The sequence below is a fragment of the Pavona decussata genome, unplaced genomic scaffold (assembly GCF_977016875.1).
Source record: "Pavona decussata unplaced genomic scaffold, jaPavDecu1.1 SCAFFOLD_214, whole genome shotgun sequence".
NCBI lineage: Eukaryota > Metazoa > Cnidaria > Anthozoa > Scleractinia > Agariciidae > Pavona > Pavona decussata.
Window position 1 is genome coordinate 1,520,001 of NW_028145619.1, and position 27,917 is coordinate 1,547,917.

At 37.4% G+C, this 27,917-nt stretch overlaps 3 protein-coding genes, 1 long non-coding RNA gene and 1 pseudogene across 5 annotated transcripts in view; 4 read left to right on the forward strand and 1 right to left on the reverse strand.

Moving 5' to 3' along the window:
- The window catches only part of LOC146460161 (potassium channel subfamily K member 15-like), a 19,725-nt pseudogene extending 17,763 nt beyond the window's left edge, over nt 1–1,962 (forward strand). Inside the window, exon 3 of the transcript XR_014857690.1 lies at nt 271–1,962. The product of XR_014857690.1 is annotated as a potassium channel subfamily K member 15-like (transcript). The remainder of the gene's footprint in view (nt 1–270) is intronic.
- A 5,204-nt stretch (nt 1,963–7,166) lies between these two features.
- Nucleotides 7,167–9,726, forward strand: LOC146460163 (potassium channel subfamily K member 15-like). The gene is made up of 2 exons (XM_085088413.1): nt 7,167–7,468; nt 8,064–9,726. Exons 1-2 carry the CDS (start codon nt 7,168–7,170, stop codon nt 8,735–8,737), a joined length of 975 nt encoding a protein of 324 aa, XP_084944539.1. The 5' UTR covers nt 7,167; the 3' UTR covers nt 8,738–9,726.
- An 8,065-nt stretch (nt 9,727–17,791) lies between these two features.
- On the forward strand, nt 17,792–22,616 carry LOC146460164 (two pore potassium channel protein sup-9-like). Its single transcript, XM_085088544.1, has 2 exons — nt 17,792–18,082; nt 20,144–22,616. Exons 1-2 carry the CDS (start codon nt 17,797–17,799, stop codon nt 20,800–20,802), a joined length of 945 nt encoding a protein of 314 aa, XP_084944670.1. The 5' UTR covers nt 17,792–17,796; the 3' UTR covers nt 20,803–22,616.
- On the reverse strand, nt 20,523–27,736 carry LOC146460165 (uncharacterized). Its single transcript, XR_014857714.1, has 3 exons — nt 27,633–27,736; nt 27,209–27,299; nt 20,523–20,622 (listed from the first exon to the last, which is right to left on the reverse strand). It is a non-coding gene; the product is annotated as an uncharacterized LOC146460165 (long non-coding RNA).
- Nucleotides 25,381–27,873, forward strand: LOC146460166 (potassium channel subfamily K member 3-like). Its single transcript, XM_085088543.1, has 2 exons — nt 25,381–25,850; nt 27,212–27,873. Exons 1-2 carry the CDS (start codon nt 25,565–25,567, stop codon nt 27,871–27,873), a joined length of 948 nt encoding a protein of 315 aa, XP_084944669.1. The 5' UTR covers nt 25,381–25,564.
- The last annotated feature ends 44 nt before the right edge of the window (nt 27,874–27,917 follow it).

The following is a 27,917-nucleotide window of genomic DNA, read 5'->3' on the forward strand; positions in this document are numbered from 1 at the left end:
AATTTCTTGACTTCATTCATGGAATGGTTTCGATTTGTTTTTCAATGGCGTAACAGTGAACAGTGAGTGAAAACCGGAAAAAAATTGAAGAAAAACTTGATTTTCTTTTCAGAGATACGTACTCTACTGAAACGAATCGGTATACAGCAAACAAGAAAAGTGCAGCCCCTTCGCATATTTACATAGTTGGTTCTTTAAGGGTTGATAAATTATCTCCTGCATAATTTTTTAATAAATATGTTTCCTAAAGTATACTGTCTTTTCATTCAGGTTATGGTCATATAACACCAGAAACTTTCTCTTGGCCAAATAATCACGGTAGTGTTTTGTCTGATTGGTCTTCCCATTGCAATGTTGACGCTCAAGACACTGGGAGAAATGATCTCTAAGATCGTCCACAGGATCGTTTGTTTGGTGGAAACAAGTCTACTTGGAAGGAGAAGACCCCGAAAGCTGAAGATAAAAACGTTTTGTTTCACTTTCATGTTAATGATTCTTACCCTGTGTTTTGGTGGTCTGACACAGATGTATTTAGAAGGCTGGAGTTTTGTGGAAGGCATTTACTCTTGGTTTGCTACACTTTCGACAATTGGCTACGGTGACTACATTCCTGGATTGAACGTTATGAAAGAAACCTTGGGCACTTCAGACTCTAGAACTAAAATCAGTGTTTGGCTGATAATTTCTGGCTTTGCTTTACCAGCCCTTGCAGGACTATGCGTGGTCAGCGGAGTGCTTAATTCACTCGTCGAAGCTCTTGAGGAGTTGAGAATTCAATCGAACGTTTGTAGTAAATGTTCCAGATGCGATAAGAAAAAATCCATCAAACTTAAACGAAACCGTGAAAACGCAACGAAACTAACGTTTAGCAAAGGTCTAAGTCAGAGTGATAACAAAATTATTTTGACCGCAATTAGGAAAAGGACTAGACCAGCTTCCATCTAATACATAACCAAGATTGTCAAGATTCTGTAAGTCATAAAGACTTTTAAGAAAACCTCCACTGTTGAAATATGTTAATGTTAAATTGCTGACACTACGTCTTATTTTATAATTACATTTCTTGGAAAACATGGAAATAATATTTCTGTGTCGGACAAAACAGGATTTGATTATCGCTCATTTTTTCTTTTAAATTTTCCGGGCGCCGCCATGTTAGACTTCATGACGTAATACGGTTGCTCAATTGTTTCACACAAAAGAACTTCCGCTCACTGACAATAGCGGAAACCGTGTGACGTCATAAAATTTCCAACGATTTAACGTCAAAGTTTGTTGTGGGAGTGGAGGCTCTCTTTAAAACTAAATATAGAAACTTCCTTATCATTAAAACGAGATAACTATGGATTTTTAGATATGAAGTTTCCCGTTTAGATAATCTAAGTTTGGATTTTGTGACGAAGAGTTTTATTGTTCCGTTTGTTCGAAAGAGTTGAGCACTAAAGAGTTGACAAAATGAAGGTTGCGTTCCATTGACCCTATTCCGGAAGAGGAATGCATACAATGATGGCAATAAATCTCTCTTAAGAAGTTGTTGGAGTTACTGGAGTACAAAATGGCTCTTAAATTATCGAATATCAGCAAAATTTGTAGAAATGTCTTCCCAAATTTAATTAAAAAGAGAAACCTAACAGCTATTCCACTTATTCTAATTAACAATTAGATTATGAGCTCGAGATTTCTATCGCGTGATAGTTGATGAGGGCGAAGCCCGAATCAACTATCACGCATAGAAATCGAGAGCGAATAATCTAATTGTTTTAGTATAAATCTACTAGTCGTTCAAAACTAAACAAGTAAATTATCTATTTCCTCATCGCAGACACTTCGAAAACGCAAAGAAGCGGGCGCCATTTTGTTGAAAATTGCTACTCACTATCTATCACAGAATAGATAGCGAGTAGCGTAGCCAATCAGAGAACGGCATTCGTGATAGAACACTAGTAGATTTATACTAATGATGTTTATCTTAACATTTGTCGCTCCCTGTTTTCAGTTTCTCAGTAAAATTGAGTAGTTTTGTGTCAGCATTAAAGGCCAGAATTATTTTGCACTGTTCTCATCAATATTCTAGCCTTTGAATAAAACATGAACACAAATCTCACGTTTGCCGTAAACGCGATTCTAAATCACTCTTTTAATAAAGATGTTTATTCTTTCAAAGATACTTGAAAATTGCATTTTTCATGAATATACCCTTTCGGGAAGTTGACAATATATACGTATGAACCTAGTTTAATGTCCTTAGCTCCCACAAGTCTCCTGTAGCTCAGTGGTAGAGCATCCGAACTAGTAATCGGAAGGTCTTAGGTTCGACTCCTGATAGGAGCACTCGGAATTTTTTTCCCGAATTTGCCTGTGTCATTACTGAATAATACATCATTCTCAATAAATACTATTCTTATGTTTGTATACATGTAGAAGTTGAAAATAAACTTCAACTAAACTTCACATTCATATAGCCCACTTTGAAAAAGAGTGATGGCCTGGGTCGAGAGTAGCTGCCCAAGCGATTGTGGGAAGGTTTGGGGGGACGTTGGCTATTATCTTCGCATTTTTGCGTCCCCCCAAACAATCCCACAATCACTTGGGCAGTTACTCTCGACCCAGGCCATCACTCATTTTCAAAGTGGGCTATAGACTATCTACAGGGTTAACCGTAGTCAAAGGTTAAAATAATAATAATAATAATAATAATAATAATAATGATGATGATGATGATGATGATAATAATAATAATAATAATGATAATATTAATAATAATTTTTGCTATTTACACGTTAAAAGTATGTATAAAAATGAGCTATTAAAAACCTATTTACAATTAGATTTGATTAAAAAAAAGACTATTTGCAAACACAATTTCAGTAATAATTTTTATTTTGGATATGCAATTGCGAAAAGGAAAACGAAACTACTTTCAAGCATGATGTTTTTGTAAAAAAAAGGAAAAACAAATGTCGTGAAGTTAAAGAAAATTAAAATCGGCATTTTAAAATCAGCTCTACTTGATAATAATAATAATAATAATAATAATAATAATAATAATAATAATAATAATAGTAGATTTTATTCTTGTAAATAATAAAGTTATTTCATAATAATAATAATAATAATAATAATAATAATAATAGTAGATTTTATTCTTGTAAATAATAAAGTTATTTCATAATAATAATAATAATAATAATAATAATAATAATAATAATAACAATAATAATAATTTTTATTGAATAACGAATAATAAAATAAATTTTACAATCAACATGACTCTAAGCGTACTGTACAAGTATGGTTGCATGCAGTAAAATTCAATAACATAATTAGAAATCAATTTTTGCACACTATTTTTATCGTGAAATGGATAACAACTCAAGACATTCTCAGTTTACATTGCATTATCCAGCCTAAAAATACAAAGCTTATAAAAATACAACGCGATATTCTAATAATAATAATAATAATAATAATAATAATAATGATAATGATAATCATAATCATAATCATAATCATAATCATAATCATAATCATAATCATAATCATAATCATAATAATAATAATAATAATTGAATGAATAAATATAACAAGAAAAGTCCATTAAAGATAAGGTTTTTACCCTGATAGCTTAAACCTGATCAGTTCTTTGTGAATCTGTGAGTTTACTTATTCACTCAAAATTGCTTTTTAAAAGTTCTCTTAAAGTGAAGTGTGTCACCCAATCAAACGGTCACACAGTACAGGCTCACAAAAAGCATATCAGCTTTGTGATCTCAAAGCAAAAACGTTAACTTTAACTGAATGTTTTTTTCTTCTTCTTCTTCCTTTTACTTTTCGTTTGATGGCGGTTAAACAACAGGGAGAACTCTTCAGGGTTGTCGGGTAGTCCCGTTCCCCCCCCCCCCCCCCTGTTCTGGAATGTTTGGTTATCTGTTAATGACGACAATAACAAAATACATTGCTACCCGCTCTCGCTTGCATTGATCAAAACTTCGTAAAACGACAGGTGCTTTGTCATTTCATGACGACGAGTGTTTGTTCTATTTTGGTGCACAAGTAGTCAGACATTTATTTCTAATTCTCAAAGACTTGTTTTTGAAGTTACGGCTTAAATAACTTTTAAATTTACTCTTCTCTTCTGGTGGAACAACTCTTTGTGAAGTCTGGATAGTCTTATTCCGCATTTAATTAAATATGATATTAAATGTCACGTTACCGACCAGCTAATGTTAAAATTTTCATCAGCTGGAGCAGTGTATCGTGGATGGGCATCAGCATACAAAGTGTACGTTTAATTTCCTCTCATCCAGATTTTTGGGGGACCTGCACCGTTTGCAACGTCTCACATTGTTGGTCGAGAGAACAAAACTACGAACAACAAAACAATGCGCCCAGACACAAAAAACAATGGAGCAGCAGGTTATCTGGATCCAGTGAAAATAGAACTTAGAAAAGGTGCAGGACTACTGAGAGGTTTTTTTTGCTAGATAGTTATTCCATTTTATGCCAGAAATAAAGCAAAAATTCTGTGATCTCTTTAAAGTTCTACCAAGGGTCAACTTTGGTTTAATAATTACGTTCCCCCCCCCCCCCCCCTTTTTTTTTTGCAATTTCGAAAAATATAATTTGCCAAAACAGACTGACGGCTCAAAATGAAACAATGTCTTCAATGAATTATTTATTATCCTTACACGATTTAACATAAATGTGTTTGTTCGACACGTTTATCCGACCGACTTATTTATCGATTTTGTTACTGAAAACGGAATCAGTTGGGTTGTCGCCTGATTCTTGAGCAAAGCTGATGAAACTGTTCTCCACCAGTTGTAAAAAGGCGAGTGTTCGTTGGGTTGTTTTCTTTGTTTATAGTTTTAATTGATCTTTACACTGGCATGCCTGCTGCACGCACTACCTGACGCATGAAAAAATTTGTCTCCGCTCGGAGATTCCGGAGAGTACCAAGTGTAGGTGTAACAGAGGATAAAAATTTCACGTTTTTTGCGTGATTACAAGAGTAAGAAAAGAAAAATAGCGGAATATGACTATTGAGACAATGGCTGTGGATTTTGTCGTGTTATTATTCAAACAATTTTCATCTGTCTCCCAACTTATTTCTAATTATGGCTTCGTGTTATACAACACTGTGATAAAAAAGTCTTTCAGATTAACAACAAAACAGTGTCACACTATACGTGTGACTTTACAAATGTTCATTATCACATTACACAGCTTAAAACAGCGGAATCAGATAAATTGACGGACAGTTTCCCCTTAGTGTTTGCTATCGCTGCTGGAAGGCATACATCAACAACTTGTAAATGAAGATTCGTTAACCAAGTATTAATAAATTTTTTTTCAATTTCTTTTTACGACAACTAGAGCACTAGATGTTAATTCCATTTAAAAACATAATAAGTTAGCTAATAGATATATTTATATTTTTACAAAGATTTATATTTAAAGCCGCGTTCGGAGGCAGGTGCAATTTTAAAGTGCTGTTACCTCTTATTGTTTATAAAGGATATTATATTAAGTAGCCTCTTAAGCCTCCTTTTTAGCTACATTACAATAAATATCATCTCTGCGATGCAGATTATGTGGGCTACACAGCCCCGTCACCTTCACCAATGCATTGTCGAACACAAGACCTCGGCGACTGGCAAGCATTTCTTGGACTCCCATGGGGATGAAAAGCAAATTTCACAGGTTGAAGAAACGTCAAGGGAAATTTAATTGCCTTATTCATGAGGTGTTCAGTTCATCAAGAAAATTCATCCCCTTTATCCCAGGTTGAACACACAGACCATCTCCTTCCAAGCGAAACCCTTTGTTTAAGTGAGCATTGCTTCTCATTTTTCTTACTTAAATTATCCATTGTTGTATTAGTATTGAGAGACTTCTTTATTTCTCATTTGACTCGATAATGACGTTTAAACACGCAAAAAGTACTAATTATCAGAACAACGTGACTAACAAAAGAAAGAAATACATCGCCAAGACGGAGTTTATGAGTTATTGCTCTCGTCGATCAAAGGCTCCTTGATGAGGGTTATAATTAACGAAATTAACATCAATTTGGAACCGCGAAGTCCTTAGGTCTTATCATCAACGATCGACTTTCTTGATCTAAATCTAACCACATTAACTAGATATGTAAAAAGGTATCCTCAGCAATAGGTGCCCTGAGGCGTATTAGGCAATTCATCTCTCAATCTGCCATAATGCAAATTTATAACGCCCTAATCCAGCCACATCTCGACTACTGTAGCCCGGTTTGGGATGGCTTAAGTAACCAGTTGAGTGAAAAACTACCAAAACTACAAAATCGTGCAGCTAGGGTGATTTTGAGGGCCAGTTACGAAACAAGCTCCAGCATGCTCCTGGAGACACTAAATTGAGACACACTGTCAATAAGACGAAAAAAGCAAAAAGCAGTACTACCCAGTGTTCTTGCACGACCTTTTCAACGAACGAAGCACGGACTATAACTTACGTAATTCGTTTGGTAAATTGACATTGCCCAAGCCGCGTACTAACTCTTTAAAACATAGCTTCAGCTACAGCAGCGCCCTACTGTGGAACTCATTACCAGAAAATGTAAGGACAATTAAATCCATTGGGCAATTCAAGAAGGAAATCCAGCAAATATTTTATTCACTCGGAAATATGTATGTATGTGGATGTGTATGTGTATGTATACATTTATTGAAGAATAGTGTCAAAAGCTAACAGCGTCCAGTTGCAATTTTTGATTTTCAATGATAAAGACACTAGTGAAAAAGTATATGTTTTTAATCTGTTTGGGTTTGTGACCGAACGTGTTCATTTTTAACGAAATGAAAACCAATTTGTGAAGACACTAGGTTGATAGCAAGAACTTTGTACGAATGTCTGCTGTCCTCAATTTATAAATCAAAGGTTGAGAATATTGTGTAAACTCCATTGGCGATTAGCTGGAAATGTTATGTTAAAGACTGTCAGTTGAGGCGAGGCTGAATTAAAAATGTGATTGAATTTAAAACTTTCGGCCCTCCGGCTTCTGTTTCTTCTGACTGAAATGGAATATAAAGGTGGTTCTCTGGGTTAACCTTCCCTGGATCCACTACTGGGTATGTCGTAAGTACGGTATTGGTGATTGTCTCGTTTCATTTCTAGGTTGATTAACAAACGATGTGTCACGGCCTTGTTAAGAAGAGTCTATGGAGGGCAACTCTGCTCTATGCCTATGCGTTTGTTGGGGGATGTATTTTTTATATCATTGAAAGGAAACCCGAAAGCAGCCAAGAACGTTACACCAGACTCGCCCAAAGACTCCAGCAGAACTTTACAACCAAATTTAACGTTTCAGTGAACGAAAGCGACTTCAAAATATTTATGCAGAAGGCTTTTGAGGTCGTGACAGCTGGAAACAAAGCAGATTGGAACATTTTTTCTGGTCTTGGCTTTGCGATGACCTCACTAACAACAATTGGTATGTTAAAACTTGATTTTTAGATAAGATAATAGACTAAACTAATAATATTAACTTAATTATCCTTAATTAAGGCCCTTTTCCCTTGCAAAACTCCAGCAAACGGCCAAAGCGGGTCTTCAAGCTGGATCTCCGGATTACAAGTCCGACGCCCTAACCACTCGACCACATTGCATCCTCAATTAATCATCCTCTATCTCTTGTGGTCGAACATGCCTCTTTGTTCAAATTACGTAAGTAATGGCGCAAGCTTTTTCCCGGTCGATAAGGGAAGAAGTGATGTGACCACGTACACTTCAATGTGGAAATAAGAAAAACAAAAAGAAGAAACTTATTTGTTTTCTTCCGTCGAGCTACTTTAGCCTTTTGTAAAAAATGAAACCATCCATTACACACCACAATAGAGCGAAATATAATCCTTACAACAAAGCCATGTTGACCCATCATATTTATTGTAACTTATTGTTTAACTGAGGTCCCAAGTGTTGGGTAGGGATTAGGATCAGCAATGTCCAAAGGCCGCTTTCGAGCGAAATATTACAGTCCAGGATTTGAAAATTTGTTGATGTAAGCATTTTACTGTCTCCACTTTAAGGTTATGGCCATTTGACACCAGAAACTTCGCTTGGTCAGATAATCACGGTAGTGTTTTGTCTGATTGGTCTTCCCATTGCAATGTTGACGCTCAAGACACTAGGAGAAGTGATCTCTAAGATAGTCTATAGGATCGTTTGTTTGGTGGAAACAAGTCTACTTGGAAGGAGAAGACCCCGAAAGCTGAAGATAAAAACATTTTGTTTCACTTTCATGTTAATGATTCTTACCCTGTGTTTTGGTGGTCTGGCACAGATGCATTTAGAAGGCTGGAGTTTTGTGGAAGGCATTTACTCTTGGTTTGCTACACTTTCGACAATTGGCTACGGTGACTACATTCCTGGATTGAACGTAATGAAAGAAACCTTTGGCACTTCAGACTCTAGAACTAAAATCAGTGTTTGGCTGACATTTTCCGCCTCTGCTTTACCAGGCCTTGCAGGACTTTGTGTCGTCAGCGGAGTGCTTAATTCACTTGTCGAAGCTCTTGAGGAGTTGAGAATTCAATTGAACGTTTGTAATAAATGTTCCAGATGCGACAAGAAAAAATCCATCAAACTTAAAGGGCATCATGAAAAAGCAAAAAGACTTATGTTTAGCAAAGGTTTAAGTCCAAGTGATAACAAAGTTACTTTGACTGCAATTGAGAAAAGGACTAGATCAGCTTCCTTCTAATGCATAGCCAAGATTCTATGAGTCATAAGGACTTAAAACTGAATAGAAACGTCTTTATCATTAAAAAGAGATTATATGGATATTTAGACATGAAGTATCCCGTTTAGATAATCTAAGTTTTGATTTGTGGCAAAGAGTTTGATTGTTCCGTTTGTTGGAAAGGGTTGAGTGCGAAAGAGTTGACAAAATTAAGGTTGCGTTCGATTGACCCTATTCTGGAATAGGAATGCATACAACGATGGCAATTAATCCCTCATAAGAAGTTTTTGGAGTTGCCGGAGTACAAAATGGCTCTTAAATTATCGGGTATCGACGAAATTTTGTAGAAATGTCTCCCCAAATTTTATTAAAAAAAGAAACCTAACAGCTATTCCGCTTATTCTTATTCCGGAATACGGTTAATCGAACGCAGCTTAAACTTTTATTTTTTTAAATTAAAGGGTATCAGAAAATTGACTCAACCGAAAGAGTAGCGGTGAAATCCAGATGTAAGAAAGATTAGGCAGGCTGAGCAGAAATCACCACAACGCCTGATGGATGCTCAAATAACAGGTGCATAGATACCAAAGTCATCCATCTTAAAAGCATAATAATTAATTAATTTGTACTTTAATCAGTCGTGCGCCGTGTAAGAAATTATTTAAGGCTTGTAAATGTGTTATTCATCGTCATAAACCCATAACACCTCTTTGCAGGGCAGCTAAACAGTTCTTTCATTTGGCCCCGATTTTGCCAGAGTCCAAGCTTCCGCCCATGATGATCCCATCTTATCCAGGTCTTCCCGTTGGTTTGCTTGAACCTTGTTTTTCTTGGCTTGCCTCTTTTTCGTCTGCCTTTCGGTGTCCAGATCATAACCTGTCGAGCAATTTTGTCCCTGGTCATTCTGGATAGATGACCAAACCAAAGGAGTCGTTTTTTCCTTAGAAGACGGCAAGTCGTCTTATACTGTTTAGTTTCGTTTTGAATTTCTTTGTTGGAAATTCGGTCAATCCATCTCACCCCCAGATTCTTCACAGGCACTGACTGTTGAACACATCCAATTTGTTACCATGAACGTCCTTCGTGCTCCAGGTGTCTGCTCCATACATCAGGGCTGGCAGTACACAGCTTCTGTAGAATATCATTTTGTTTTGAAAGCTGATCCGTTTACTATCCTAAATGCTTCTGAGAGCCCAGAAAGCCCTTCCGGCTTTTCCAATCCTTTGGTTGATCTCTTCATCTAATTGGCCATCAGCTGTGATCGTGCTTCCTAAGTAGACAAAGGATGTCACCTTTTTTTAAGTCGCTCCATACATTGTCACTTTCGCGCCATCATCCTTGATTTCCATAACTTTTGTTTTCTTCTTACTTGCTTTTAGTCCCAAAGAATCGGCATAGGTTGTGATGTTGTCTGTCCTTCTTAGTATTTGACTCCTTGTTCTACACTGATGGTTACAATATCCTCTGCAAATGCCAAATCGGTCAGCTCAAAGTTGCGGTTAATCTTCACACCGAGTATTTTCCCAACAGTGACTTTCATTAGCCAATCCATTGCTATGTGTTGTTCCCTTTTTGAAATTCACTTTTCACAACTCAGCACACTAACAAGCCTTTCTTCTTGAGTTTCTTTGTTTCGACCGGTTTCCCAGTGAAGTACCGTTATTCACAAGCACGGAAGCGGCAAATTTGAATGAGAACGCACTTTCAGTGCCAAAATTAGACTAAAATTAAGAGAAAAGAGGCTGTTATTTGCCTGCAGAGCACTGAAAAAAACTCGCTTTTCCCACCGTTTTCTAAACTCCTACCTAACGTTTTGAACACGGGGATTTTGTTATACCAATTATTTCAATTTGGTATAACACAACTAGAGTTAATCACAAGGAAGGAAGGAACATTTAGTCATCTGTTTCCTTTTGATCTTTTTATTTGATCACACTTTAAGAGTTACAGCAACTCTCTGGAAAGGCTTTACCAACGCAGTATTTATAGTGACGGATAGCTGACAGCTCTTAGTTGTCAAACTAACACTTCAAACGTAATGAAATCTAACTTCACAAAATTTCACTTATGTCTAACAGTACATCACTGCGGAAGTGCTCCGTCAAAATACATTTCTATCGATTTAAACTTGACATTAACATAATGAAAGCTGCTGAAAATTAACAAAGGGTATCTATCCAACAAGAAGGCATGGATTTACTAGGCCCACGCCTATTTCCATAAATTACAATGGAAGTGTTTACAAGATCGAAGCCTTAATTGAAAATGGTGCTACAGATCTGGTACAATGAGTGTTTCCGTTTAACAGTCACATTTGAATTAAAATCTTAACGCTTAGTAATCATGATACCCGGTCATCCTCCAACATACATATTGATTATACAAGGACGAGTTATGGGAAATGTTTCTTAAAGTTTAGCGGAGCACAGATTTGGAATAAGTTACCAAATGACTTAAAAATAATCGAATCCTATAATTCTTTTAAAAAAATGTATTTAAGATTATGTGCAAAATCAAATTTTTACTCAGATATCTTGTAGATTCCTAAGGCAATCAAAACCCGTACAAATATTAGATTTATGAATGTATCCATCTGCTATAAGTAATTTTGTTCAATTAAGGATGGGGATATTCTTTGAAAAGCTCGGTGGAGCTTGGTAAAGATCTCCTGCCATCATTATACATTACTTTCTTAGCAGATATACATGTATATCAGTTTGTGTAAAAGTAATATAATGGACAAATACAAAAAAAATAAATAATAATAATAATAATAATAATAATAATAATAATAATAATAATAATAATAATAATAATAATAATAATAAAGAAACGCTAGTTAGTTCTCTAAGTTATATAGAAGGTAAAAGTAATTAAGGACAAAAATCAACTGGTACAGGTACAAATTCGGTTTGAAACACGCCGAAATTACACCAAAACTATCATGAATGGGTAAACGAGTTATTTCCAGGCAATTTCTGGCAAGAGGTTTAGTACTATATGAAACACGAGAAGGTGTGTCTCATCAGATATCCAGACCGTGACCTCGAGGTGTTTGGATGTCTGATGAAACAAACTTTCGAGTGTTTGATATAGCTTCTCAAATGATCAATAATTCTTGGAGAAATTCAAGGCTAAAGTTGGCAAAATTTTATGGTAATTAGGAACACATATCCAAACCACAGTCACAGTAGTGATTTTCTTTGTTTTCTCTTGAGTTTGAGAGTGAAGGTCAAAACCTTACAAAATTCGCCTTGATCGGACATAATCAATCCATTCACGTTATTTCTGAAAATCCATTAGGCCATATTTAATCTGTGCCATGTTTCCGAGGAAACAATTCAAAGGCAAGATTTTTGCTTCACACTGATTTCGCTCCAGGAGAAAACAACGTTTGATTAACACTAAGTCTACGAAAAACTATTACATTGAGAAATATCAACTAACGCAGTTTCGACTGCAATACTTGCAAAATATATTTAGAAACACAATCCAGACAGTTCATGGAAGTCCGGCTAACAAGGCTTAACTATTACTTCTTAGTGACTTTCATTACGCGATTTACCTCAATTCTCTTAATAAAATGCAAAGTACAATGAACACACTAACAGAGTCGACTCATTATTTCAACCGCATTCTCCTGGAGTAATTACTAGATATGCAACACCTCGAAGTGGTTAGAGTAATCCGGATAAAAAACAGTGTTGAAACTTACATAAAAAAGAGCGTGGTTTAGCAATTTCAAGGAAAATGCTGTATCCACCATTGTAGCTCCAAAAGATGAATTTCTACGAAGTTTAAGGATTATCCTTTTCCGTTCTGTAATTAGCAACAAACTGGCTTTTTCAGTGGGGTACGAAGTTAAGAGCGAGTTTTAAGTAAGCCAGATTGGCTTCAAAAACGTGAACGACGGGAAACTAAACAGTTTGATGCTTTCGTTTTATTTTTTAAATGATTCCGTCCTTACCTGGTAAATTGGCCTCAAATAAGGACTATCCAATTGAGATCTAAAATTCTGAGTTGGAAATGCGTTCAAATATAACGCGTCTTTGCTTAGTGAGCCATTGTTTGAAGCACTCTGTGCAACAATGGGTGTCAGAAAATTACAAATAAATCAGTGCTTAACGTGTTTTCAACGTGCAGAGTGCCGATGAACAACAACAACAACAAAAAAAACATAAGTGCGCTGAATCAAGAGCTCTTTTCAGAGCTCATTGAATCCCCGATCTATCCACTTTTGATTAATATGGTCGGTCTTTTATGTTGACTCCAGTGATCCCAAATTTCGTCTTGAAATCAACAGAGAGGCACTTCTGTAGTTTGAACTTGTATGACAAAATTGTTGGCTCGCGGGCTCTCTTCTTGCATAAACAAGCACACAGAGACTGTCCAAACACTCACCGGAACTACAAATCGTGAAGTGACTATCAATTAGCCTCCGAGGGCAAAAAGAGAACATACCACGTATACTGCATTTTTATTTTAACTAACTTGTGGAACGGGACATTATTAGCCTACACTTAGTCAGTACTTTATGCAGAAACTGGGATTTTTGCTCACGCGCGGCGAGTAGATTAAAGGCGCTCAAGTTGTTTTCTTTTTGTAAGATTCAATGGCGAACTCTTACTGTTTTTACCTGTTGAGTGGTTTATAATTCACAGTAAAAGGGGCGAATAACTCAAACAAAAGTGATTACAATATCCCCCAAGGTTCATTGTTGCTATAATCCGCCCCCGTCAAGTTAATGAGGAAACCTCTATTCTCTTCGGGAGGACAGCCAGCGTTTTTGTCAACCAATGAAATTTGTACCGCTCTTACTTATATAAATAATAATGCGCAATATGGAAGACCTAAGATATTTCGTATACTGTAAGTAAAAGAACAATGGGCATTCTGGGCGATGAGTGCATGAGAAGTTGTTAAAAGACGTAGCGCAAAATATAGTGTTGTGAAAATTAAAAGTGGAAGAGACAATGCAAAATGCATGTAATTTAGATCGACGGCTGCCAAATAAATGGCAACGGATGTTTAATATTTTATGACGATGAAACTTCAATTTATTCATCACGACAGGAAGAACTTGATAAAATTGATATTGATTACACTTTCAAACCGGTAGAAGGTCATTGCAGTTCTCTCTCTAGTGGCCCTCCATTCCTTTGCGTGATATCTTGATGATATCTTGGTACCAGTGTAGTATGAGAGTCACCGGTGGAAGTTAAACCAAACAAGATTCTTTACTCATTTTCACTGGTGTCATGTAAACAAGGTACGACTGAGTTTTCTTGCCTTGCTTCTCTTTTAAGTCTCAATAATTCAGCTGGAGAATCGAACTCACACCAGCTCAAAAGCGGTTTTTGTGAGCGTGGTATATTGTTTTCAGTCTAACAGCAGAATCAATTCGTGACGGTATCACACAGTATCACTAACAGAACTAACGTCCAAGATAAGGTATTGCGTCAACCCTGATAATTAGGTGGCATGAACCCGGGATTGTGTATTTAAAAATCGACTTTAAAAATGGCTTTTCAGTATGCTGAAACGTGAAAGCTTTCCTTATTTACATAATATTTTCATGAACTTTGAATATTACGAAAACAAGCCAACCCTCATGAGAAACCATTATTTCCCTTTATCTAGTAGTAGACCAAAAAGTTTCATACATCCATTCCAAACTACTCTAAATTGCTCGTCTTGTACACGTCTCAGAACATATTTACAAGCAAAGAGCTAATGCTTCAAATTGGCCGCTCGTCGTATAGCTAAACAGAATGGGTGGTTGCCAATGGGGAAATTGTCTGAACGCGTCTAAGATAAATGAGATGCAAAGTTCGCTCTATTTTTAACAGAATAATTTACCAACAAAAATCGCAATGTTTCATGCTGTTCTCACCGGATGTTTTCAAACCGTTTGTGTTTTTGATTTGTAGCAAAAGGTAGGTGTTCCGTTTTCTTTGCATGTAGAAGATATTTTTCAAGCACATTAGACGTTCACAAACAGCAAATGTGAATTATGCTTATTTAAACAGTAACAAATGTCATCCCAGCTTACTACCCGAGTTAAAGCGTGGATTCAATAAAACCACAATATCATGTTTTGTGGTCGCTCCATTTTTGGAATCTGTTAAAATGTTTTTGACTAATGTTACAATTCAAGTGAAAGCTACTGAATACACTAATTTCTTTCGGTACTACTTGATCAATGATATACATGTAAGAATTATATTATTATGCTGTACTTAAGGATGATCAAACGTCAGTGAGTCTGTAGATAAATCCCTATACGTAGCACCTTTTACAAACTAAAATTTTCTTGTGTTACTGTTTGCTTTCAACGGCTCCTAAATCTGGCACCACTTTGGTCTCATATCAACAAAAATTGGTCGAGCAATGAATCGCTCATGATTTTGTTGCAAAGTCTGACTATGCCAAGCTCATAAGAGTTTGATATATCAATGGGTATTTTTCCCAGCCAATTTACATCCTGAAAAATCTTCGACTCATCTAAAATAAATTTGCCTGGTGATTTTTTGCCATGCTTTCAGTGTTTCAGCTACCAGCAGTTAAATGTGTCATCAGCGTCACAGCAATCAATTACGCTATGTTTAAAGTCTAGACACTAAGGCGGTGTTTCGAGAAAGTTATCTTGCAACATGTCCGATAAAAAATCATAGTAAGAAAGTAAAGATCAACCGAGTAAGTGTGCTGAGTCCTCTGAAGAACTGTTTGACGTGATATTACGATGACGCCATCGAAAACGTCATTTGAAAATAAAACTTTATTTCATTTGTGCTACTTTGCGATTATTATAACTAGTCCAACTTCTGCATAAACGACAAACTACCCAGGTGACCAAAGTGAACTGGTAGGAGTACCGTTCAAGTTAAGGAAGAGAATGAAAAATTTACCGTCTTGTGTTCACGTTCTCCACAAAACATTGAATTTGGTCATTTCACGTTGTTGTTTTGTAGAGGACGCCAAAGGAATGTACCAAAATTTTAAACGCACTCCGTGCAGGGCGATTGTTATTGCTCATTAAGCTTTTGTTTTTTGGCGTTGTCATTGCCGTCGTGTTTTCGTAAGGCCCCTATTGACTGACGGTTCAAGAAACTGACCTAAAGTCGAGTCATCATCAGTAATGTGTAGTGTCATTACTAGACAAGTTGCATGGAAGATGCTGCACTACTCACGCTTGAAAATGTGTAACAACGTTACCGCAATCACCGTGTACACAAAGCGTACATTATAAGGGGCTGTTTACATGGAGGGAGGAAGATCCTAGAGGACGGATTATCCTAGCGCCATGTGTTTTCTCTATTCAGTTCACATGCAAAAAGTTGTACTTGGCCCTAGCGCTAGGATCTTTCTAGAGATAAGAACGTCCTAGCCAAGAGATAGGAAGATCCAAGAACTAGGAAGATCCTAACACCATATAAACTACTTTCGCTTGGAAGATCCTAGTACTAGGAACAAAAAACACAAACATGGTGGCAGCCGGGCGTTCAGCTGCTCAAGGCTGACAGTTATTCCTCTTTTCCTTCTCCTCTTGGTAACCACTTCGACCGAAATTTCTGCATGTAAAGCAAACGAAAAGTTTCCCGCCTTTTCGGATCTTTCTAGTGCTGGGATCTTCCTCCCTCCTTGTGAAACAGCCCCTTTCGCTGCAACAAATGTTTGAAGCATGGTGTAACATGTGCGAAAATTAAAAGCCTCAACTACTGCTTAGCACATTTAACTGCTTTTAAGTGTTTCCATAATGCACGTAAAGCAAGTTAAATAAATTTTAGTTCCTTAATTGAAAATGGCTCTTATATGTTTTTATTTTCAAAGGGAAGCGCTTCTTCGATAATCAATTACTTAAACAGTGTATGTAATATTTACTTCTTCCTTTACTTTCGATTTAAAAATATATAAATAAAAATACAGATAAATGTGATATTTCAGATGTTTTTATTCGCCCAACACTAAAACTTGTGCGTAACTTTTGATTGTGAATGTATTACTCCACGTAAAAACTAATAGGCGGTATCATAAATCATATATTGTTGTGTCGTTTTTAACCTCCAAAGAATCTTTATCGATTCGATCGAACTGTTTCTTAATGTCCCCAGTTTTCAACTGTTTCTTCGGGGCAAAGTTTCCCCATCCATGGTAATATGATCAGCAAATTTATTTTTGTTTCAGTAAGAAGATCCGGTAAATGCAAAATGATTGACCTTGGAATAGCCTCCCACATATAAGAAAGGCGGTTTCTTATTTCTTGAAGGTTGAATTGACAGAGAGTAATTTCATGGTGTTATACTGATATTTATCTATATCTATTTATATAAATATAAATTTAAGATAGAAAATGTAACACAGTTACTCGAGTTTCACGCACTAAGCGATCATCAGTCTGATGAGTCTGATGAACGCTTAGTGCGTGAAACTCGAGTAACTGTGTTACATTTTCTATCTTAAATTTATATTTCGCTCTGCATGTTTTTGCATCGAGAACTCCTGCGACTGAGTGAAGCGATCATTGTATTGTTTCTTTGTTTATATCCATTTATATATGTCTGGATTTGCAAAAACGTACCCGCTCTCAAACTCCATAGGGCCCAAAACTTCAACTGCACTCAGTCTTTAAACAATCCCCTCCCCACCCAAGTGCTTTTCACCCCAACTGTGTGTCGCCCACCTGCACTTAGCCCTGGCTCTAAACTATGAGTCAGCAATAAAATCCACCATTAAGACCTTGCAGCTGAATAGGGGACGTCGCCAAATCACAAAACGTTCCTCCCAAGTCACTCTAGCCTAGGAAAGAAACCAAATTGAACTGAGTTTAAAGGGTCAAAAACTATCCCCTTCCCTCCCCTCCCCGGTGCTTTTGACACAGAACTGCGAGCCACCCACCAGCAGTTAGTCCCTTCTCTGAACAAGTTCATAGGCTAGCGCTTGACGGCAAGCCCCCGCAAGTTTCAACCACCACAACGGCACGTTTTCTCATAATCAGACAGATATATAAGTACGGCCTTTCAACAAAGCCGTACCGTCTAAATCGACCTTAACAGATACAATTTTTCTTGCAGGGTGTCATTATGCCGACCAAAGTCCTTTTTGTGAAAACTCTTCTACTGGTGGCGTACTGCATGTTTGGGTCATGGTTGTTCCATTGTGTAGAAAGGACACCAATTACTCACAGCGAGATGTCATCTAAAATGCTCGAGGAGTTGCACTGGAAGTACAACGTGTCAGCATTCATGAATCACTCTGAATTTACGAAGTTTGCTGAAGAGGCCTTTGAAGCCGTGAAGGTCGGCAGGAAGGTGGACTGGAGCTTTCTTAATGCGACTTCGTATGTGTTTTCGATAATAACCACGATTGGTAAAAATGGCCAAGAGCCAGACGAGTGTTAGACAGCACTCCTATCTTTCATTTAAACCGTCTCATTTGGCACCGATTAGTCCAAACTATTTTTCTCTGGTGTCAAGGATCATTTGAAAAACCTTATCGGTTACATAAGTGGGCATAATCTGTGCTGATTCTTAGATTTTATCCCTAACACAGCTTTATGTTTAGAGATTTAGCATCCATTAAAAAATTTGATGTAGTTTATAATTGTTGCTCTTTCCACTCATCTCAAAACTATATATAATCGAAAGGTTTCCAGCTTTGGCATCCTTACTTGTAATGAAACGACAGCTTTGTTGGCTCTGTATGGTAGACAGTTGCACCAAAGAGTACTGGTGGAAAACGAAAATAATACTGATACTGTTTGGTACTTAAGCCTAAAGTCGGGCCGACCTTTGGCCCAGTGATAGCTGGAAATTCAAACAGTTTATGTAGTACAAAGAAGCTTATACTATTACCCCCTTTTCCCTGGATGCCATGCTAGTCCGTGCAAGGGTTGCCACTATTATTCTTTTAGGTTTCCCTTTTAGTTCGCTAGTATCCAATTAGACACCTGGCCAGAGAGAGACAATGTAGCAAAAATTCTAAGATGTAGTAATAACATTCATCTTTTCACTGCGAGTCGAACGTTGGACGGTCCACCGGGGACAGTCCCTTGGATTCCGGAGGTTTCTCACGTCCAAACGATGTAGCAGCGATGTAGTGCGTCCAGTTTAAACTGTAGATACCTAAACCCATATATCAAATTAAAGCTTACAGAGATAGAGCTGGCTATCAAACTATACCAAGAATTTTGAAATAAAACGAATTGCCGAATTTTTAGCACTGTTTTTCTAAATTCAATTTTTTTACTTGGAGGAGACACTTTAAAGAGCTAAAATTCGTTCGTTTGCCTTCAAATTTGGACAGTAGCTAGTTTAACATATAAACAACAAAAACGTGTCTGGGAATTTTTTCTTTCGAAATATTTTTTCTCCGAGAGCGATTTTTGTACGATCACTCCGCATTTTTGTGAGCCTATTACGAAAATGTTCTGTAACTTTTCCCTGCAATTGAATATGGCAAAACGCAGACACGTTTTTTTAGCGCTTTGGGTCCGGAAACTGAGGAGCAAATTAAGTTAGCAAAAAATAAAATTCGTTTTGACTTGTAGCTTTCAAAAGGTGATTCGGACGGTCACATTTAGAAGTCGTGAAAAATTCGACAATTCACTTTATTTCAAAACCCTTGGTATAGTTTGATAGCCAGCTCTACAAGCTTTGATAAGATATAAGGGTTCAGGTATCTACAGTTTAAACCAAACGCGCTACATTGCTTGGACGCGAGACAACTCTAAAGGTATAGGGTAACCTTAAGGTAAATTGGCCACGGTAAAGAGATTCGAGTGCTGACGTTTCAAGCGTTATACCTTTGTCAGAGCGAATCCCAAATCCCATAGGGCTAACGCTGGAAACTCGGTCAGCACTCGCATCTCTTTAATTTACGGTGGCCAATTAACCTTTAGTTATCAACTCTGTTGCTAAACCAAACGTTCGTTTCTACTCCCCACAAGACGCAGCATCACATCGTCCCTTTGATAGATTACCGTACCTCGACGTTAACTTAGTAGAGACAGAAGTGATATTCTGTTTATCTCGGGTTAAAGAATGCGAAAGTTGGAAAGTGCTCTTTATGTACTTGTAGAAATGACTATTGAGTGGAACTTAGTTCAGTTGGGCACATGCTTTAATATATTCATTGGTAACCGCTTCTAATAACATTAGCTTCCTGTTGGCTAAGCGTTCTGTTACCCAGTTCATGACATGCCATTCAATCCTCAGGTCAATCTGTCCTGTAAGAGGTTTACTTTAAATGTTTGTTCCGTACACCCACTCTGTATTTTAAAGTAATTACCTTTTGCATGAGCGGTTGTTTTATATAATCCACTGAGCTAAATTAGTTCTATTCTCCGAAGAAGTGCGATTGTCACAAACAAATATGAATATTCCGGCTTTCGTTTTTATAAAATCTTTTCTTTTGATTTCTTTTCGTCAGGATATGGTCACATGACGCCAGAAACAGAGCTCGGTCAGGGTTTGACGGTCATTTATGCCATTGTCGGTCTGCCTATTTCCATGATGGCCCTGAAAACAATTGGTGACGTCATCGTCAATGGAATACGCTCGCTTGTTTTGAAAATAGAAAGACGCCTTTACAAGAGAAGGGGTGTTCACAGAATCAAAACAAAAACGTTTGTTGGCACATGCCTTTTGATGATAGTATTCATTCTACTGGGAACCATAATGGAAATACTAACCGAGGGATGGAGCTTCGTGGAAGGTGTCTATGTCTGGTTTGTTACGTTTTCCACCATTGGATTTGGTGATTACGTTCCTTTCCAAGGTCTGGAGCAGAAGGCTGAATACAGAAATAATGGGATTTGGGTTTTCCTGTTTGGACTCGCGTTTTTTATGATGGCAGGTCTTTGTGTAGTTTCCGCCGTGCTGACTTCACTTGTCCAAGCAGCAGAAGAACTAAGAGAGAAATCCACTGTCAATGCCAGGTTTAAAAAAAATATGATCTTGAGATATGCAAAGTACACATTTAACCACGGAGACAGATACAATAGACGAAGCAACGCGTTTGTACTTAATGGAAGAATTATACCAAGGAATGGAGCAGTTCGATCGAGGACTAGATCAAGATCTCTCTAGAGAAAACGAGCATTCTCATTCGTGATCCGTTTTATCTACAGTATTACAGCTGACAATACTTGTTGTTGCAAAGGAGCAGCACTATTGTCAGTTATTGTTATCGGATTCACTCACGGAACACGAGATTGCTTAGCTTGTTATATATTGAACGATCAGCTGTAGCATTTTGCTTGGCTAAATGCAAACGCCCCACTAGCTAATAACTCCGTTTCGACAAATATGGCCATTGCACGTGTTAGTAAAAAAGTAACCTGACGAAAAATACTTTTGCCCCTCCCCATTGGGGCTCAATTTGATTGTTGACTTTACTCGATGGGGTCTCTCACTGATTCCATTTTGGTAATTTTGAAGTACTTTGGTGATTTTGTGGGGATGCTAGTTCTTAAGGTGATTTTTATTAAGGAATGTGCGATTGATTTTCACAAAACGACTTAATTTGTATGTTAGTTTAAGGGGTAAAGTGAGAGTGGGATAAGAATATAGTCTATGCGGAGAATTCGAGCCTGTTTGCAAACGAGTTGTTTGGCGAAACTCGCTTGAACATTGTTGGAATTAAGTTATATTTTCTCCAGCCTTATCAATGAATATATACATCTGTAAGACAAATAGACTTAGAATGACTCAAAGGTGCACAAAAACGCATTTTTAACTCAATGTCATGATAGGCAACAACCCTGAGCAATGTTTTATTTACTTTTTTCTGTTATTTTATTTATTGCTCAAATTGCCGGTTTTAGAAATTTCATACAAAATGTTTAACGTTTTCCAGAAAGGCATCAATTAAAAAGAAATTGGAATATATGAAAACTATTTTATCTTCTCAAATGAGAGCGCAGCTGTCAAAGAAAACGTATTTTAGATTTATTAGCCTATGAGCAAGCCCCCAAGTTGGGTATAGAGTGAAGAGAAACATCGGTCTTGGGGTTAAAAAGCATTTTGACATAAATCTTCCCAGTTATATACTTCTGAAAGATTGCAAGCTTTTGATTAATCTGTTTGTAAAGCAAAGATCATGCGATATCAGGATAGCTTTCTCTTCAGAACTTTGTCACAGTAAAAATCTTCACCAGCCAGACCGTCCTTACCGGGAGCTTCGCCGGTAGGAAACTTTTACCGGGCTTCATAACATTCCGCGCACGAAAGCTTTCCTTCGCATACCATCGTTGCTCACTTAAAATCAGCATGCTATTACTGTGTAAGAATTCCGAACAAAACTCCTCACTCAGGTAAGAATCTTGATTACTGCATTAGTTTTGGTATTAGCCTCTGAGTTTATTCATTGTGGTTTGTGATTTAAGCGTTATACTTCCCTGAGAATCAAAAATTCGGCGGACAGCAGTTTTACCGGATCGTGTACATGTGTTCTCTAAATTGAGAAAAAATTTGAAATTTTTCTCGCCTTAAGTTTTCCGTACCAATCAGGAACCAATTGATGCTAGGTCGCATAGTCCTGCCACGCCGCACAATTTGAGTCAACTCTCGCCTTGCAGACACCTCGCTATAATGGGTATCCCAATAGTACGGTCAGCAGCTAAATCCCCGGTAAAAATAAGATAGATAGATAGATAGATAGATAGATAGATAGATAGATAGATAGATAGATAGATAGATAGATAGATAGATAGTTTAATAATCAATACATGGCAGCCCGAAGGCTGAATTGCGTATTTACAATTAATAAAATCGATAAAAAGTACGTATAAAACTAGGTACAATAAATAAAGATATAAAAAATATGATAAAAAGGGAAACTAAGAATCTATATAGATACATTATCAATACAGGATCTAATAATAAAACTATTTCTAAAACGATCTGTCTGGCATTTGGGTACGGTAAAACGCCTGTTGCACCTTAGAGTATAACGTGACGGTCCACTAAATGGTATTAAACAGTTCAGACGGTGTTCTGGGTCCTTAATAATGGTGTCAAAAGCATTAGTGCATAGCCCCGTGATGAAATCTGCAATGGGGACAATGTTCACTAGTTCGATGGCCTCCTGGTAGGGTAGTCCTGAGCATATTATAGACATGGCCCGCTTTTCGACACGCACCAACTCGTCTTTTAGGTACTTTGGCAGGGCGTAAAAAAAGACAGGCGCTGCGTACGTAAGAACAGAGCGTATACAAGCAGTGTAAAAGGTGGACATGTCCTTCCGAGGAACTCTCGATCTCTTTAACTGCACTAAGAAATACAGACGCTTTGACGCTTTCTTTATGACGTCACTAATATGTTCGTTCCACGTAAGGTTGCTCGATATGGTCAAACCCAGTAGTTTAGCACTAGTCACCCTCTCTAGTTCTTTACCATCTACTACGATAGACGCAAACTGGGGCTCATCTTTTGCAAAAGATATCCTGAACTCCTTACACTTGTCGCTATTGAGTTTGACTCTGTTCTGCGTAGACCACTCGGCAACCTTGTCCGCAATCTCCTGGGCATGACTTCGGTTGCCCTTGGCAACGACTTCTGATGCGGTCGTATCGTCGACATATTTCCATACATTAGCTAAATTATCAACATCTAAATCATTTATGAGTACAAGGAATAGCCACGGGCCTAGTTTTGTTCCCTGGGGAACCCCAGAGGGCACTGAACCCCACTCGGAGTAACAGCCTTCGGATAGTTTGATCCTTTGGGAACGATTAGAAAGGAAATCTATGATCCAATTGATAATTCTTGTGGGAAGATTTAACCTACACAATTTCTCTACAAGTATTCTATGATCTATAAAGTCAAACGCTTTTTTATAATCAAAGAGAATAGTTCTAACTGTAGCGCCGTTGCCATCAGTTTCCTTGGACCAGTTGTGAAGCATGTGTATCAGTGCCTGAGTAGTTGAGGAATTGGGAACAGCTCCATATTGGCTTGGGTCGAGCACATCTAGAACTGCAGGTTGTACGTAATAAGACGTTTTACTGAAATAAATTCCCGCTCTTACGGACTCTTGCTATTAATAGGGAGCTCAAGCAACGACGACGGCAACGGCAACGAAAACGCTAACTGAAAATATATCTTTGTTTCATTTGTGCTACTTCGCGATTATTTCAACTCGCTCAACTTTTACAAAAATGGCGAACTATCCCGGAACCAAATTGGTAGGAGTGGCGAAAGAAAATGAAAGAAAATGAAAATTTCACCGTCGTGCGTTCATGTTCTCCATAAAACCTTAAATGTGATCATTTCAAGCTGTTGTTTTGGAGCGGACGGCAAAGAAATGTACCAAAATGTAAAACGCACGTGAAGAGCGATTGTTACGAATCAAGTTGAGTGTTGAAGTCACCATCGATGACAATCTGACAGTTGAGGTCGACACTCATGTCTTCTAAAACATAAGCAATTTGGTTAAAGAAAATACATTGTTCACAGGTCTTCGTTGGCCCGTATAAGTTTACGAGAAGAAAAGAAGAATCTTGAATGGGTGCTTCCACAAAGATATGTTGGCCTTCACTATCCTCTAGCATGTTCTTAGTATCTATCTGTAGCTCCTCAATGAATAGAATGCGGGTGTCTCTACTGTGGCAAGTGTCGTGCGCTAACAGCATATCATCGTCATTGCAAATTCCATTGATTTACAACTTTTGCGAGAGCTACAGGTTTCCTGGGAGAAAGCACTAACGGGGTCCTTTTGTTTTTTAATCCACGTAAAGACTATTTTTACAATTATGAAAACCGCAAACCCAGTCGAGCATTCAGAGATACCACTGGGTAAAGCTGTAATTAGCTTTGTTCAAGTTAAAGTGTCAAAAGTACAAACCGGTCAATATTAGAAAGTGGAACCAAACAAACAAAAAATATTTTTGTTATGACGATATTTCTATGCAACTCTACAATATCAGAAAAAAATGAGAAAAGAAAAAACAGCAAACTTAAGTCAAAGATGCAGTCAAAAGGGTTACAAGGTCCAATTTAGTAAGACACCTCCAGATAAACTTTTTATTAACGGCAAGTTTCTTGCTCTCGACAAACCTTTAGTTAAATTAAAATACTTTGACTTCATTGAGTACGCTTTTTTGTAACTTGGTTCTGGCCATTCATCAGTTTAAATTCGTAATTATAGTTTTGGCTGTTCATCAGCTCAAATATGCAAATATACGGTAAATAGGATGCGGCACCTGTTGTTTTGGTGAGAAAAATTTCCCTAACAACTCGCCTTGGAGCTGTCGACAGTGCTTCATTACTGTTATTTGTCCTTATGTGTGACCTTTCCAGATGTCCTAATGTCGATGCCCTGATCAAAATTTGCTATTGATTATCTACTTATGTTTAAAGCTGCTGCCATCATGTGGAAAATAGTCAATCTTCGCTGCTAACGCCGTTAAGAAAGAAGCTTAATCCACGTTGCGCCCGTAAAAGCAAACAGAAACAAAAAAAAAAAAAAAAAACTGGAATTATAATAAAACGAAACTGCTCTCGCCTCCTCACATAGTAATTAATAATTAGACTTCAGCTATGCTAATTTACACTCGTATTTATATAATGGCAGACTGTAAAAATGTCGACCTAACAGTTTGACGTTCCTTTCAGCCAGACCTTCTTCATAGAAAAGCTTTAAGAATGCGATCCAAACCGCGGAAACTTGACCGATGTTTGCCACCAGTTACTTGGCATAACTTTCGTTAAAACGATTTTATTTGCAAGCGATAATTTTGGAATACCTCATTTACATTTGTATGGACACAAAACAAACGAAGGAAAGAGAGAACCTTATTTACTGGCATGCATATGTGGCTGTGTTAAAAGCTCGTTACTCGGAAACAAGATGAGACCTCTTCTGCGGAAAAGTCTGTGGAGAACAGTTCTTCTGGTAACCTACCTCATGTTTGGATCGTGGCTTTTTCATTACGTAGAAAAAACACCGATTAGCTACAATGAGATGTCAGCTAAAATGCTTGTGGAATTGCATCGCAAGTACAATGTAGCCCTGAATCAACATGAATTCATAGAATTTGCCAAAGGTGCTTACGAAGCCGTAAAAGTAGGAAGGAAAGTAGAATGGAGCTTTCTTAATTCGTCTTCATTTGTGTTTACCATATTGACGACCATAGGTAAGGCCGGCTTAGAAGCGTTTCACTAGAGCGTTTAAGAAGCTAGTACGGCGACGGCAACGAGAGAGTCACAAAATAATACGATTTAATGAGAAAACAAAGGTTCTGTATGTGCACTTTAAATTTTGGTACATTTCTTTGCTGTACTCGGCCAAACAAGAACGTGAAATGACCAAATTCAAGCTTTCATGGAGAACGTGAGCACATTACGGTAAATTTTCCATTCTCTGTATTAACTTGAACGCGGTTCCCATCTGTTCTGTTACTGGATAGTTCGGCCACATCGTACAATAATTTCGAAGAAGTGCAAGTTACGCGAACTTATGTTCGCAAGCCACGTTTTCTTTGGCGTTGCCGTCGTGGTTTGTTAAAGTCTTTAATATGTGATTCCTTGCCTGCTTATCATTCGACCTAGACGAACTAAATAATTTTTCATAGCCTTTTCTGTATTATCACTGATGGCAATCTTGATAATCCCTACTATCATCCACCTCATGTATACCCATCAGTTTTCTCACGTAGGTCTGGAAAAATTCCAATTTGTGGCTGAAAGAAACCATATCGAATTAAAAAAGATTACAGGTTTAGCTAACCAGGTTTCCTTTTTATGCTGAATATTCACACTGTATATAAATTTCATAAAGAGCAGAATTTTATAGTCAACATAATAAACAGCAATAGAATAGAAGTATGATATAATTTTAGGTAGTGTAAACTACATGTAGGTTTTAAAAAAGTGACGCTGGCATCGTAATTATACATTATTTAACGATCGTCATAAAATAAAAAGTTCCTGTATAAAAGAAGTTTGGCCAGGTCAGTCTTATCCTCATTGTCAAATTTCTACCACAGCCTTAAATGCCTGACGATAATTTATTCAATTCTTTGACAGGACTCGTGTTTATTTTGTTACGCTACTTATGATAAGTAGAAATTTTCAATTAGCTGATTTTTAAATAGAATCATAAACATTGTTTTTCTGCTCCGGAACCATGTCTTAAAATATAAAAAAATGTTAAAAATTCTGTTCTAAGAGGGCAATCAAAATTTTCAAAGTGAGATATTTCGTTCGGATCCACCGAACTTCGTCAGCCACAATGCAAATTAGCTCACTCGGGTTCATTATATATTAACCTCTTAACATTCAAATTTGCAAAGTTCGATGGATCCGAACGAAATATTCCACTTTGAAAATTTTAATTGCGCTCTGAGTACAGAATTTTTTACATTTTTTGTATTTTACAGTCAGCCCCCGCAAGGGGCTACTGAGAACGTTTGCCTCCGTAACAATGTTTCCTGGTTTAGTGTGGCCTTTACTTGTAGCACAGTATAACTACCAAAATTTTCTCTATCTTTACCAGGATATGGTCACATGAGCCCAGAGACGATGCTTGGCCAGCTTTTGACGGTTCTCTATTCCTTTTTTGGTCTGCCGATCTCCATGTTAGCCTTGAAAACAATTGGTGAAGTCATAGTCAGTTTGGTGCACTCACTTGTTTTGAGAATCGAAAAGCGCTTATTCAAGACTAGACATGTTCACAAGATTAAAATGAAAACGTTTCTTGTAACATGCCTTCTTATGATACTTTTTCTCATACTGGGAACATTAATTCAAGTGATAGCAGAGGGCTGGAGTTTCGTTGAAGGTATATACACATGGTTCGTTATCTTATCCACGATTGGGTTTGGTGATTACATTCCATTTCAAACTCTGGACCAGAGGTTTCATGGAACTGATCAGAGGATCCTTTGGGTTATGATTTTTGTTATGGCTTTCTTTACCTTGGCTGGACTTTGTGTGGTCTCTGCTGTGCTGACATCGCTGGTCCAAGCAGCAGAGGAATACAGATCAAACACGAAAGTCTCTTCTAAACTGCTTCTGTTCGCTTGTGGGAAAATAAATAAAGCAAGGAGGTCAAAGACGTACACTGTGGACCATACAGTGGAATGTGAAGAAGTGGTCCAAAATTGTGTAGATGTTCCACTTGGGAATGTTGGACGTGTGAGATCAAGAAGTGTCTGAAAAAGCCACAGAATTATAAAACGCAGTTGAAATTTCTTAGTTAT